This window comes from Schistocerca gregaria, chromosome 4 (genome assembly GCF_023897955.1).
Source record: "Schistocerca gregaria isolate iqSchGreg1 chromosome 4, iqSchGreg1.2, whole genome shotgun sequence".
Taxonomy (NCBI): domain Eukaryota; kingdom Metazoa; phylum Arthropoda; class Insecta; order Orthoptera; family Acrididae; genus Schistocerca; species Schistocerca gregaria.
Genome location: NC_064923.1, coordinates 201,016,570 through 201,032,885, shown reverse-complemented (window position 1 = coordinate 201,032,885; position 16,316 = coordinate 201,016,570). Strand labels below are relative to the sequence as shown.

The 16,316-nt window shown below is 39.2% G+C and overlaps 1 protein-coding gene across 1 annotated transcript in view; it reads left to right on the top strand.

The window, feature by feature from the left end:
- Positions 1–16,316, top strand: part of LOC126266631 (cell division cycle protein 16 homolog) — a 175,557-nt gene that overhangs the window by 125,696 nt on the left and 33,545 nt on the right. The window contains exons 8-10 of the mRNA XM_049970989.1: positions 4,741–4,897; positions 15,717–15,869; positions 16,039–16,198. Coding sequence (XP_049826946.1) covers positions 4,741–4,897; positions 15,717–15,869; positions 16,039–16,198 — 470 coding nt within the window. The remainder of the gene's footprint in view (positions 1–4,740; positions 4,898–15,716; positions 15,870–16,038; positions 16,199–16,316) is intronic.

Here is a 16,316-nt window from a genome sequence, read left to right as displayed (position 1 = left end):
CATCGTTGAAGACGACACGTCTCCATTCGTCCCTCCATTCACACCTGTCGCGACACCACTGGAGACGGGCTGCACGATTTTGGGGCGTGAGCGGAAGACGGCCTAACGGTGTGCGGGACCGTAGTCCAACTTCATGGAGACGGTTGCGAATGGTCCTCGACGATAACCCAGGAGCAACAGTGTCCCTAATTTGCTGGGAAGTGGCGGTGCGGTCCCCTACGGCACTGCGTAGGATCCTACGGTCTTGGCGTGCATCCGTGCGTCGCTGCGGTCCGGTCCCAGGTCGACGGGCACGTGCACCTTCCGCCGACCACTAGCGACAACATCGATGTACTGTGGAGACCTCACGCCCCACGTGTTGAGCAATTCGGCGGTACGTCCACCCGGCCTCCTGCATGCCCACTATACGCCCTCGCTCAAAGTACGTCAACTGCACATACGGTTCACGTCCACGCTGTCGCAGCATGCTACCAGTGTTAAAGATTGCGATGGAGCTCCGTATGCCACGGCAAACTGGCTGACACTGATGGCGGCGGTGCACAAATGCTGCGCAGCTAGTGCCATTCGACGGCCAACACCGCGGTTCCTGGTGTGTCTGATGTGTCGTGCGTGTGATCATTGCTTGTACAGCCCTCTCGCAGTGTCCGGAGCAAGTATGGTGGGTCTGACACACCGGTGTCAATGTGTTCTTTTTTCTATTTCCAGGAGTGTATATTTTCCATACTTTTACATGCCTTAGCTCTTGTAAGCATTTAAAACTAACTTTAAATATAATAATTACACTTTAAAAGTTCACTCAACAGTATCATGAACCACTTTGTACTAAAGTAATCAAGTTTTGCTTCACACTCAGCCGGCGTAGAATTCGTGTTACGTAGGTGAGCAGATGTGGAGACAGGTCTGTACTAATGAACAGCATCTGGTGTTGGCAGCATCGGGTGTATGTTGGTTTCCGCATCTGTGTCCCTGTGATGTGTGTGAGAGCTTTATACTCCCTGCAGTGGATCTTCTTGGTTGAAGCATTCTATGTGTATTTCTTCTGAGACAAATACGTCGAAATCTTCTTTGCTAATTTATTGCTGTGAATTTTTCATTTCTTCACCGTTTTCCCCTTTAAATCTTTCTCCATTGGATACTTGAACATATTCCAATTTCTCGGAGTAATTCCCTTGTCTTATTATGTTTGGTTGCTATGGCAACATGTAACAGCTTCTTCTCTCATTTTTGACTTAAAATTCCTGTTTTCCTGGTCCTTTCACACGGGTCGCCATGTTCTAATGACATAAAGTGTGAGTGTGAGTTTGGGTTACATAGATTTATTTCCCCAAACCACCTTCCACTTCTTTATGAGGTGACTGACTTGAAATTTGCAGCCACTCTTCTTTACTGGCTAGCTAGCTGCTGGAAACCCTCTTGACTTTTTCTCCGTCGAATAACAAATTGATTTACAGCTAAAAGAAAGTTGACTTAGATACCATAACTTTTCTTAACACTAATCAGAAAATAAGTCTTGCCTATAGGAAGCTTACGTCAAGAGTCTCCAAGAGGTTTTTTTTTCCAACTGTCTTTGTTTGAAAAACAATAGTCAATGACACAACAAGCACAGAGCTGCATATAAGCTCCATGGTTCTTCCTTACACACTAACTAAAACATCTCCATAGGTGCTGTTTGTCCGCTGCATCTATTTTCTTCCTGCGACTGCTTTTAAACCTGCACACACAAACATGTGTCACGCAGTTGGTAAGATTCTACCATCCCACACTCATATCTAGAATATTGTGTGTTCAAGGCGGTAAAAGCCTGAGTGGTTCTAGACTTTACACAGAAATTTTCGAATCACTACACCTTGTACCACCAATTGTGTAGAATTTTGCATGACACCCCTCAGGAGGACATCCAACAACTGTGTCAATCAATGCCAAGCTGAATAACTGCTTGCATAAGGGTTAGAAATAGATAAATGTAATATTGACGTGCTCAATTTGAGAACCTCCTTCTCTTGAATAAACCATATAATTTTTCTGAAACTGTCGTCATTTGTTTTTCTGTACATTTACATCACGTCTACTGATCTCCGTCCCATTCAGATAACTCCTTCCTGGTGCTGCATTCTAGATTGTTATTATCACTCTAACCACAATCCTCTGAATTTTCAGAGTTACTTTATATTTTCTCTAATATTTCCATCGTTTCTGTTGGAAAGTCGTTTCCATGGTCTCCATTGGAAAGTCAATCTAATTTGAGTAACTGTCCAAGTATTAAGCAGCGAATCACATATACGCATATCTTTGAGATACTTAGGTGGTATAAGTTGCTACCTCATTCTCAACATTTCATCTTTGCAGGATTGTGAAAGTTAGTTTGATTTCACATTGCTATGAAATTCTGGAACATGTACAAAGAGTTTCTATTAGCCGGTATGTATAGAGAAAACAGTGAATGTTAATTCAGTTTTATCCACCACTGTTAACACACATTACACAAAATAAAATGGTAACCATGATTATTTCTGGATATTAAATGAGTTTTCATTGTGAGAGAACTGTAATTGTCAACAATTCTGCCACAGTAACTACAAATAGAAAGTTCACTTTAAAAATTATGCTCAGGTTGTATCGTCTTGCCTGTTAATCTATGCACTGTCAGCCAAAGCTGTGTGCCAAATGTGTTGTGTATGCACAATCTGTTCTGGCTCCACTAAGTGTGCACATTTCTTCAGCCATCTGGCAGGCAATGAATTTTGCAATTTTCAACTATTAAAATAATAATAATATATTTCACTGTGTCTTAGCAACTAAATTTTTGACAGTACATTTTTTAAGTTCTGTTCTTCCCATGCAAAAGAATTCATGGAAGGTTTCAACATGTTGGCCTTGACCATACTTAAAAGTATTGCTAAAGTCACTATAGTCACAGTTTGCATCAGATATAAAAATTAACTTTGCACAGCCTGCCTTTTCAATAGCAGTCTTCACAAAATTGCCGTGAAATACACGCACTTCACTCCACTGTCACTCTTCTTTCACATTATATTTATACTTCTGTGGCAGTGGATAAAATAGTCTGCCATTCATCATATTATAGTCTGCAGTAATACAATACTATGTTCAAGGAACATTTGCTATCATTTTGTCATATAAATATTATGCACCCTCTTCACATTTGTGAGTGAAGCTTGGTGACTCAGCAGCTGCACATCTGTGGTTTATACACAAACCTACGATAAGCTGACATAAATTACTTGTCACAAAGCGAGCATAGCCATGCAGATCATACTCCATGAAGTGGGAGACATACTCAAACATTAACAGTGAACAAGTTTACATACTTGCTATTATTTCACCTGTAATACAATCAAAATTTATAAAGTTTTGTGCCGTATGTCTCCTTCCCACAAACACCAGCTTTTCTGAATTGCACAGGTGGGAACGTTCCCTGCAATACATCCTATGTTTCTGTAACCCTCCTGGCCTCAGCCTTCAATAGTCACTGGCCACACACATCCAGCCTCTTCACTGTTCCCATTCCAGCACTACACAGCCATCATTCCACTACCACACCCAGTCTTTTTATTTTTCTCCTTTTCTGCTACTTCCCCCTCCTATCCCCTCTCCACTGCCCTCCATCTAACCTGCAGCACTTCACTGTCTGCCACCCCCACCATACTAGCCCTCTCCCTCCCCACCCCAGCCTCCTCCTTACTCCACCCAGTCACCACTCCCATCATGCACTGGTGCTGATGCTTGCAGTGTGGTTTCAGTTGCCTGAGACTGCAGTTGTGTGTGAGTTGCGTTTATATGTGTGTGTGTGTGTGTGTGTGTGTGTGTGTGTGTGTGTGTGTGTGAGTGAGAGAGAGAGAGAGAGAGAGAGAGAGAGAGAGAGAGATATGAAGGCCTTAACAGCCAAAAGATTTTATTGTAAGAGTCCATTTGTTGTTCCTATCTGCAATTCAGCGTCTCTGCTGTATGGTGAGTAGCAACTTCCCTTTTCATAATATTGTTACATTCCATCCTGGATTTTACATTGTTTGACAATTTATAAAGTAATACTCTAATGTAAAAAAACTTGCTGAATTAAGCATCTGTCAAACTAATATTTAAATACAAGTAACAAAATTATGTAGACGCTACATACAAAAAAAGGGCTCAGTTTGAAAATACGCTTCATCATATGTGGGTGCAGCAAACAGTGACCAACAGCGTACTAGCCAGTTTGATATGTGGGTTATGTAAGAGAGTGCCATCCATGTTTTCAATGGTTTTGAATATTTGTTTTTAATATTTTTTTATTGCAAAAATTTTTTCAGTGCACGAGCAACAAAAGGTGTGTCATCAGTGAACACATTCACAGTCCTTACTTTCCTAGTATGTTGTAAAATGAAATAAGACGTGATAATTTTGCGTCAGTGAAGTTTACCCCATTTCAATGCCTCAACATTTTCTCCTTTAACTTGAGGAGGAAAAACAATTTATAATTGTAAAACTGGCTTCATAACCAGATGCTACAATTATGCCTCTTGGAACATACAAATAAATAAACTATAAAACATTTTTAGTCCTGTCCCACAATATTATTTAATACCATTGAACATTATTTAATTTTCTTCTATAAGATCCTTTAGGCACAGTATTGTTCACATCTAAGTGTTTTAATTAATGAAAAAAACCTCTATGGTGTTCTTCACCAGCAGCTTCCATAATGATAAATAGAATATTAGAATGTGTTCTTTTTTTCAACAGGAAAGAGTGATCCAGCTCGAAGATACTTGGCAAAAGCTACTACACTTGACAAACTTTTTGGTCCAGCATGGCTGGCATATGGTCATTCTTTTGCTACTGAGAATGAACATGATCAGGCTATGGCAGCGTATTTCAAGGCATCACAGTTGATGAAGGGGTACCTAAATCTCATTTTATGATTGTTTTTTTTTTTTTTTTGCTTATTTTACTAATGTGTTTAATAGTATTTTAGAAGAAAACAGTTAGCTTAATTTTTAATTAAGGAGTGCAGCACTAGTTGTGGAGATTTATGTAGAAAGTTTTTCAGTCCTTCAAGTGCATAAGAAAATGAAGGATATGGTGCACTATATACTTTTTACAGTGTAGTAACAAAAAACATTTAATTTTCCCAACCAGCGTGCCTGTAGAATGGAACACAACTAAGTGACAAACAATTGACAGTTGATTTAATTTTACTAGTCTAGAGCTGCAGGATCTGAAACTTGATGACTAATTAATTTGCTGTGTGTTAACTGATAAAAAGGAAAAAGATGGATTAATTTGTATAAAACCTCATATAATCTTGGACAATCTGCTTTCGTGCACTCTTGTTAGTGTATTGCCTTTACAAGTCAGATTGATTAACATTTTCTGGGCCAATTTTATGTTGACTGCTCCACACCTTTAAATATCATTACATTCAAATTTTTGTCCAATTTAGATTTATAACTTTGTGGTGTGCTCTGGTTGTGCTGTTGTCGATACTGTTATGGTTGGCAGAAACTTACTACCTCTGACAGGTGACAGTTTCATCTTTGGAATCATACCTTGTTGCAGTATCCCACACACATCCAACACTCCTCCACCCCACCCTTCTCCTGCGAGTTGAGAGAGTGACCTGGCTGGCTGGCAGTAGATCCAGAATTTGGAATGCCATCATTGCAGAAAGTGGTTCCAGATGCAGGAGAATCCTTGGCAGGATCTGTTACTTCCTGTGTTCTTATAGTCCTGCAGTGGCTTGATGTTGGCCAGAACTATCCAAGGCTGGACTGTTTTATTTGGGATACTTTTCCAAGACTGGTCAACCGTCTCACACATTTGAGACAACCTGGCATACTTACCACGTCCTGTAGGCATTACTTTTCGTTGGTCATTGTGTATACATATTTTAAGTTTGCTCTTCAATGGTTTGTTAAAAAAAAACACCTAATGGCTGTAGCATTGACATCATCCCTCTCGAAATTACAGTCAAATCCATTCTACCCTCCCGCATGGGTAGCACAATGGTTACCTCACTGGACTCGCATGTGGGAGAATGAGAGTTCAAAACTATGTCCGGCCATCCTGATTTGGATTGTCCGTGTTTTGCCTAAAACACTTAAGGTGAATGCCGGGTAGTTCATTTAAGAGGCACAGGCAGGTGCTTTCCTTCTCTGTCCTTCCTGTATCTGAGCTTCTGCTCCATCTCTTAAGACCTCGTTGTCAACGGGACGTTAAACACTAAACTCCTCCTCCTTCTCCGTCCTAGCTTCAACTAAATTGCTCTTTGTAGCTGATGTAGTAGGCCCTGCATACAAATCTAGTACACTAGTATAGGAAAAGATAGATTGATACTTACTGTAAAGACCTAGTTCGTGCATGTTTGTCAAACCGAACTAGACACTAGGACAACATTGCCCTACAAGTTTAAGCCACTCTAATAACAGTCCTCAGTGTACTAGCCACTTAAGTTATCATGTTCAATAACGCTTTTTGGCAGTACATCGGATTTTGGTAACGTTTTGCATTTAAAAACGATGAATGGTTGCAGTTTACGGCCATTAGCTGTGCAAGCAAGCATGACAGACAAGTGCTACTTTTCGCCTCCCTTGACATCTTTGTTTCATTTTGCTTCTACTATGTAATTTGTTGGCCTGTCAAAAGATGCTGGAGTTTGATCTGCACTACCTGTCATACCAAGAAGATAATTATTATTTTCAGTGTGCTGCCTGAATATGAAACACTGAAATTCGATGAGTTTTTCCGTGTAGCATTCTGACACCTCCTGTGCAATTGAAGTGCGCCATAAATAGAAAATCCCCAGTGTTTCACGAAACAGAAATCCCAATTGCAACTACCTTTGAAATTTTTGATGTTTTGATGTCAAGCGACTTTTTGTGCTTTAACTTGGATAATTTCTAGACTCACAGATAAGCACTTCCATCGCTGCTCCATAACAAAGCGCCCAGCACAACTTCTAATGTACAATAGTGGCCATGATTTGGCCCGTAAAATGTCTTTCTTTTGCTGGGGGAAAAAAAAAAAGTTATTCCTTTTCCTGTTTCAACCCTCTCATGTTACACTCGCCAATTCTGTGTTGCTGACCTGCAGCACAATTGGATGTTATGTGAGTGAGAGACATAACTCGTCTTTTCAGCTTTGTAGTATAGTGAACACATGTTAGACTAAAACATGGCACTTTGAAAAAGTACTACTGTAGATTGAAACAAATGATGAAACCCAATTGTACCACCTGCAAGTGTCGTAGTGAGCACTGCTCTCGCTGGCCAAGGGACCAGTGGAAGAAACACAATTGAAGTTAGAGTAGAGGGGTTGGTGCAGTGGGAAAGTTTCACCCATTGTTTGCATTGCGGATAACATATGATTCGTATTGATTATCTACTATGGTAGGAACGTCTCATGGAAGTAACAAGGTTTCATAAAAGCTCATTTATAAGGATGCCCCTGTTCAAATACGCAACTTATTAGTACTCATTAATATGTAGTTAAATTAAAGAAATGAAACACTTTTTATTGTTACATCATGAATATTGCCAGCATTGAGAAATGCCTCGATGCACGTTGACATGTGCTGACAGCTTCTGAAGGGAGCTGGACCTGTTGATATGTAAAACTGTACTTACCTTGCTTTCCAACTCCCACAAGTTTCTTAAAAATGTCCGTTTTTATGGTGTATATGTAAAGAGATTTATTTTTATTGCTATGAATATATAAAAACTGCTAAATTGAAAGACGAGCAGTATTAAATTTGAATTTCCTGTATGATAAAAAATAATTAACATTCAGTACTCAAAACACTAACACAATGGCTTCTATGTTAAAATAATTACTTACATTAGCTTCTAGCGCCATTTTTCAGAACTTGCTTAGGATTTGCCTTCTGAATGTGAGCTGCAGGTACATTTTTATACCACGAAAATTGGAAAAAAAAGGTCAGCTTCCATTTCGATAACCATTCCTGTGACGCCCATGGTCTTCACTTGCCTGTCCCCTTTCCGGTTCATGTTCTAACTATCAATGCACCCACTAGTGTTCTTCCCCTCCTCTACTTCTCTCCTGTTCCACTCCCACTCCGCCACTCAAACTCCTGATTAACAGCCCCACTCTGTCCCCACCACATCCCTACCTGCTTCCACAAGCAGCAGTATGCCTTCCCCAACTCCTACCTCGATACCCCTCCCTCTCCCCACACTAGCCTCTTGTCCTACTCCCACCAACCACAGATGGCGTCTCTTGCAGCCGCTGTATACAGTTTGGCCTCTGTGGCTGGAGACAGCGGTTCATGTGTTTGTGACTTGTGCTTGGGTTAATGTGTCTGCGTTTTATAATTTGGAAGAAGGACTTTTTCCCTGAAAACTCAAATGCATAGCAGTCTACTCAATGTCTCTTCTGTATGGTATAAGGGGCATTAAAAAAGAAATGAGCCGGAGGCATAATTACAGAAACCAGTACCTGCGTGTTAGAAATATTGACCCTGGCTGTTGAGACACTTGTCCCACTTTGACACAAGGCAGTGAATGGCTGTCTCATAAAATTTCCAGGGCTGCGATGTTAACAAGTTCCACACGTACAGCTAGACGTCGTCGCCCGAGTTGAATCCTTTGCCCCTCAGAGCCTTTTTGAGGGGACCAAAAATTCATTCCTTCTGATTCACTTCCTGCAGCACGGGACAACAGTGAATGCCCAGCATTACTCGCAAACCTCAACCACCCTTCGCCAAGCGATCAAGTCAAAATGACCAGGCAATCTTACCCATGGGGCCATTCTGCTCCACAATAATGTAAAGCCTCATTCGGCTAACACGGTCACGGCACTTCTGCAGAATTTCAAATGGTAGGTTCTCGGTCACCTTCCATACAGTCTGGACCTCTCTCCCTGTGATTATGCCATTTTTGTCGCTTTAAAAAGTCTTTGAGGGGCAAACAATTCAACTTGGACGACAACTTCCTACTGTAAGTGCACAACTGGTTAACATCGCATCCCTGGGAATTTGATGAGACAGCCATTCACCTCCTTGTGTCACAATGGGACAAGTGTCTCAACATCCAGAGTCAATACTTCTAAAATGCGTGTACTGGTTTCTGTAATTATGCCTCTGGCACATTTCTTTTTGAACACCTCTTACAAGACTCATTAATGATTTTTATGGTTGCAACTCCATTTGAGCATTTAACTTTGACCATTACATTGCTGAGCTTCTCTGTGGCAATACCTGGTACCAATGTTATTTTCCTATAGTTATACATTGAAATGAGTACTGGATCATTCAGTTTAAAAAATTTGGGTTGTGACTGTTGCTGAAGCTCAGCTTGTTGATGCATGAATGGCTTAAAAATGGGCTGTAATGTACAGTGCAGTCTGCAATATAGTTTCTGTGCTGCAGATGTGCATAATTTGTAGTGGCTCATTGCTGAGAGAGGAAGATCAATAGAGAACTCTTTATTGTCTGTTGAACATGCTTCATCAAGTGTGACTTGAAAATCCAGACAAGTAAGTATTCTTAAATGATCTGTATTCTGATGCCTGTGGCCATCAAAAATATTGTTGAGGCAGAGCTGAATGCTGTTTTTGACACAAGTGGCAAGTCAGCATCTTTTCAGTTTCTTTGTCAATATTTTTCCAGTAGCAATGCTCTCTAGTAATGTGTTTGGTATTAACTAATCAGCAATTTTTTTAATAGTTACTTTGTAGGTACTGTCGAAAATGATGTCTTAATGAAACAGAATAAACAGCTCACATTTGAGTCCAGTAACAAAGAGAACTTAAGCACACTACTCGCAGTGAGCACAAATGACATTCTGCAACTTATTGTAGCAAAAAATACGGGATTAGGTGTAATTTCTCCGTATCTATTGAAGAAATGCAAACATGAACTAATGAAACTACTAGTTCATCTAATAAACTGTGTTCTCGAAGACACGTTCCCTGACAACTTGAAACTGCCTGTAGCTAAACCAATACACAAAATGGGGAAAACAAAGCACATACAGAACTAAAGACCCACTGCCCTAATGTCAGCTTTCACCAAAGTGATAGAGAAAATAATATTAAAAAAAAATCGTAGAACATTACAATGATGCTGACATATTAAGTGATTTCTATCATGGTTTCAGAAGAGGTTGAAGTACCAGGTTAGCAGCAATACAATTAGTCCATCATCTATTTGAAAAAAATTAATGAAAAATCCCAAACAGCAGGAGTATTCCTGGACATCTAAAGGGCTTTTGATAGAGTACATCGTGGCATGCTCTTATCAAAAGTTGCAAAGAGTGGTGTCTCTGGAAAACTCATGCAATTGCTAGAAATGTATATGAAGGGTAGACAGCAGGGCACGGAGATTATATACACTAATGGAGAAATATTGGAGAGGAGAAGGTCAAGTATAAGAAATATACATTTTGGTGTTCCTCAGGACTCAATTTTTGGCCCAGTCCTATTCAAATGTGATTTCCCCAAGTTCTCTTGACAATAAGCAATTGATCACTATGTATTCAGATGATACATCTGGTTCTGCTATGCAGACAGTGGGCCCAGCCTAGTTGAAGAGATACATAACTTTGTTGAAAAGGCAAGATTTCACTTTGAAAGAGACAACCTAAAAGTAAACATAGAAAAAACTAATGTTATTCATTTAAACCAAGTGGCACAAACAGACAAAATACTGTGATTGATAAAATTCTACCAAAAACGTGCACAGAGCTTCCAAAAACATGTACAGATTGTAAATTCATGGGTTTATGCATATATGATTGACTTTCATGGAAGCAGCGAACTGATTACGTCTGGGGGGGGGGGGGGGGGGGGGGGAGAAACACCCAGTCTGTATCTATTAAGAAGATTATTGCCATATTTTAGTTCTGAAACTCTAAGGACTGTATATTACATGTTAGTATACCCTTCCTTGTCTTATGGAATAGTACTGTGGGATGGGACATGCCTAACTAATATGAAAAGAGTCTTCATACTGCAGAATCAAGCCTTGAAGATCGTAGCAAAAGTAAAACCAAGAACTTCTTGCAAACTCCCACAATATTTGTGCCATGTGTATACTAGAAACTATAATGCTATTGAAAGAAGACTCGAAGATCACAAAAAGAAACATGGATATTCACAACTCTGAAACAAGACATATTAAATACGTTCATACGGTTAACAGAAGATTAATTTTAACAGGAAAAAGTCGCTATGTGAAAGGGGCTGTTTTTAATAACTTGTTACCAAATGAAGTTAATATAGTGACAGGGGATACTTTTAAAAAGCAAATCAAGCAGTGGCTTGTCCAAAAATGTCCTTATAACTTGAATTTATCATGAATTATAATGTAACTAAAAAAATTGTAATTGTAAAAACTTTGTTCTTAGTTGAAAATGCACATGTATGTAAAATTACATGTTACGAGCAATAAATTAAAATTGAAACTATGCCCCAATGGCAAGGATCTAGCGTGTGTAGCATCTTAGATTTAAGTGGTGTGGAATAGCCCTCATACTGTACATGATTCTGAATGTACCAGGATGACACCTTTGTAACTATAAGTGCATACCTCATATTCCAGGAAGATTTAATTTCTAGATGATTAAGAAACTTCTTATTACTAGATGACTCTATTTGAATATACTTATCTTAGACAAAACAGGATCTTTAGGTAAATGTTTGGCAGTTAAATATGAGTTTCTGGTAAATTTTTCACAGTGTCTTGACTACTGATATGTGTTGCAAAACAGATGTCAGCTGGTTAGTTGAACTTGTTATCTTGCCCTGTTGGCAGACATGAAAGCAGACTTGTGTTTGCATGTTGTGCTGTAGACCTTAACATAATTTCATAGTCGCAGTTCGACCGAGGTAGCACCCAATGCTTCATATGTTTTGTTTCCCTTGTAGAAACAGTATTGTTCAATCCAAAAATAGCCTTAAAAGTTTGTGATCTGTGAGGAGGATAAATTGACATCCATAAGTATAGTCCTTGACTGCAAATATAATCATGAAAGCATCCTTCTTGATCTGACTAATTTCTTCGTGCCACTGTCAGAGTCTTCGGAATGAAAACAATTGTTTGGTCAATTGGTCAAAACCATGATGGTGACATCAAAGAACAGCACCTATATTGTAGTCTGTAGCATTTTCAGCAAGTGTGAGCCTATTGTTCAAATGATTTGTTGTAAGACATTTGGCATCAAACATAGTTTTAATTTGTTAAATGCATGTTGGCATTCACTGTTCCAGTTCCATTTGATGCCTTTATGTAACAAGTTGTGCAGTGGTTCACTGATGGAAACTGCATGAGGATAAACCTTTCTATAACTATTTATTTGTCATAATATAACATGTAATTGCTTCGACGTCATTGAGAGCCAGAAGGTTGTTAATGGTGTCAGTATTTTGCAGCAGTGGCACCGGTTTAATGCCATGTGCAGACAGTATGTGTCCCATGTAGTGCACTTCACGTTGAAAGAAGATGTACATGTCTTTGTTGCATATCAGATTTGCTGCTTTAGAATTTTGAAAACAAATTCCAGATTCTGTAAGAATTCCTCTGGATTTGTGCCTGAGACAATTATGTCATCTAGGTACTTCATGGTGTTCGGAGCTCTCTAAATTTTTGTTTTAAATACAGCTAGAATAAACTTGGTGTCCTGGCTGTTCCAAAGGGTAACTTTTGTAGTAGAAACAAAATGTAGTATTTATTACCATAAATGTCCATATGTCTTTGTTCAGATGTATTTGCAAGTGTGCTACTTCAATATTCAGTTTGGCAAAGTACACACCACCAGCTAAATTTAAATTAGTTGTATTGGCTTGAGAATAGGGTATGAGTCACTAATAGATTGAAGTTTAACCATTACTTTGAAATTTCAGCAGATGTTAAGAGGGCCATTTGGTTTCTGTACAACAACACTCAGCATTGCCCATTGGCTACTGGTTACACAGTGTGTTCTTGTTCCCATAGGACCGTGGCTACGAAAAATAAAACTCATGGATTACGTTCACAAAATTGATGTATTTATTTGAAATAGTTCCTTCCTGAATCAGTACAAAGCTGACATCATTGTAAGAGTCTTTTGAAACAGTCATTGTAATCCTTTTTTGACATTGCGTTTAGCATTGCAGTTCAGTGTTCTTGGATGTCCTTAACGGCATTTTCAGTCCCATTTGGAGATGTACTCTCATTCAACTAGAAATGTCACATTCTACTAGTCTACAACCAACAGAGTGAACATTGAAGTCTACCTAGAACAGTTCCAACCAATATCCCAAAGGAATCCTCTTCCCCCATCTCTTCCTCAGATCCAACCTCTCCAAGCATTCTGGAAACTCTTCACTTCCAGCATAGCTTTTCAATCCTTCCTGAAAAATATCACTAAAATCCCAAATTTGACCCTTGTTGAGTTCCAAGCTAACCTTGAGTTGAAGGCGAAACACCCTATCACCATCATCCCTCCAAGTGAAGGTTCCACTACTGTCGTATTTGACTGTGTGGTGTTTGTGACAGTTGGGTATTGTCAGTTCTTGGCCACCTGGATGTACAAAATTCCTCCTAAAGACCCCATTCCTTCCATACAACTTGACTACAGAAAATTTTTAAAACGCTAGACCTCACATAATTACTTTAGTTTCTTTTTGTCCATACAATAAGTAGCTCACTCACATTCTGGGGACTTTGTACATGCCCTTCCAGTTTAATCTTCCTCAGCCTATCCCTTGTTCCTCTCCAAGGAAAGAACTAATGGTTCCAAGAACTAGATTAGTGTCTGTACTTCTACATGTGTCCATTGGCAGTACTGAACTTTCTCCTCCAGAGGGATAAGTGCTGACCAGGATTTCTCACTCATAATTTTTGTAGTTTTCTCGAATGAATTTTCCTTGTGACACAGTTCAACATTATGTGTGTATAGCCCATAGAATTACAGGAAGTCAGAATGCATGGCCAATGCTTATCTTCAGGAGACTAAATTCTAAATAATGCTAGTAGTGACATATAAAAGTAGAAAAAATTATTTTCACTTGATAAATGTTAGTTCCTTCCCCAGCGATAAAAAAAAAGGTATGAATTGGATAAGGTTTAAGAGGACTGTACATTGAGATGGACTTATCTGATGTGAGGATGAGTGGAGAAAGGGAAAGATGAAGGTGAAGATCGTGCAGCAAGTACAGTATCGAAGATCGTACCAGAATGAATTATTCAGTAAATAAATAAAGCAGTGTTTTCCTAAAAATGAAAGGAGGTTGGGAGTATGTTACTGAAGGTCAAGTCCAGGTGGGTGAAAGGTTATGAGGATGAGGATGTGTTGAAGAGTGAGTTCCAGTTTGTGTTAGGATCCTAATGGCCCATGTTGTATATCTGGGTCACAGGTCTCTTGAGTCACAACATAGCACACTTCGCTTATGGTTACTGGGTGTTTCAAAGTCACACAGATCTGTGTCCATTCCTGCACTTGTGCAGTTTATTGGTGGTCTTCCTATAAAAAAACATGCAGTGAACATATGAGTAAGCTTTTGTGAGTTGGTTTATGGGAAAGTTTTTACAGTGGGAACAATTGCAAAGATATGTAACTTGGAGCAGGGGTGATAGTCGGGGAATGTCACACAGTTTGACAAGGATGTTATGGTTTTTAGGAGGACAATAGAAGATTGGTGTAGATTGGAGCCATTCTTGTTTCCATAGCAGTCCTCCTGATGTATTTGAAAGTAGTTGTGAATAAGGATGGAAGTGGTTAAAGTGACAATAGATTGTTTTAGAGACACTTGCAGGTTGTCATTGGAAGAGGTAGCAGTCTAAGACTGACAGCTATGAGTATGCAGGATATTTTGTAGAGTGAGGTTGCATGAAAGTGACTAGGAGAGTTCCAGATCGGTGGGTGGAGGGTGGGAATGGATTTGGGACATTATGTATAATGGGAACAAACTGTGGGAAATGATCCCTGTGAGGATAAGGATAAAAAAGATCATGTGGATTGGAAATGTGATCCAAGGGATGTACACCCATTTGTAGATGAAGACAAAAGATCTATGACAATATAGGTTCAATGATTGAGAGCACACATGAGAAGATACATGGCAAGTGCGAATGTTCTGTCTGTACTAGTATTCTAGTTTCATACTAAAGGAGGTGGTAATGTTGTACATAACAACTTCCACTCTCTGTATCACTTACATCACTTATGCTCTTGCCTTCATGGCTACCCTTTATCATTGACACCATGCATGCCTTCTTGAGTGTGAAGTTAAAACACTAGTACATGCTGATTGTTCCCACTTGCCTGGCTTTTTTTATGTATTCTTTCAATCATTGAAACCTACACTGCCAAATATCTTTTATCTCCAGCTTCAAATGTGTGTACCTTCCTTGGAACACATTTAAGGCCATATGTGCATATGACACCTTTTTTGCTCCTTATACTCTAAGGGATCATTTCCTGCAGTTTGTCCCCATTTAACAAAATCACACACATTAGAAACAAGTAAAATTATGATAAGTAAACACGCTGTTTTGTGCACTGAAAAACAGAAATTTGTCTGAGCAGGTGCTAACAGGAGACCTTAAGAAAATGAAGGTACTGAACGTTGCCTAAAGAAATATGACACACAAGAACAGTGGAGAAAAATTCACATGATAATTTAACTTTATATATTTTTTAATATTGTTAATAAATATGAAACACACACAGACCTACAGAATTGTAATGCTGTAAAATCTGTTAATGTTGTTTTCATTGCAGGTGTCACCTCCCACTTTTGTATATTGGACTTGAAAATGGCCTTACAAACAACGTTAGGCTGGCCGATAAATTTCTGAAGCAAGCTGCAGAAATTGCTGAGGGAGATCCATTTGTTTTACATGAAATGGGTACAATTGCCTATCAGAATCAAGAGTGAGTACATAGTGATTTCTGGATTTTTTTGAATAAGAAATGGAGCTGCTGTTCAGAGTTTCAGACTTGGAAATGTAATAAGTCACACTTCCATGATTTAGTGAGTTTACTTATTTCCAGGAGTCAATATTATGTGTCTGGAGCTTATTCTTCTGACTGGTTCTTCCAGCTATGCAGCAGCAGAACAACATTTCACTGCAGCTTTGGAAAGAATTAAAGTAGTAAATGGAGAACTTATTCCTTCACGATGGGAGCCACTGTATAACAATCTGGGACATACATACCGGAAACTCCGCAAGTATGAGGAAGCGCTTCGCATGCATCAAGAGGTTGGTTATGTCCAGATGATATTTCTGTTTCTGTCATTTGAGGAAAAAAGGCTTCTTCCTACTCATGTTAAATATGGTAAAAATGTGGATAATTATGAAGCAGTGTGAGTACTGATGT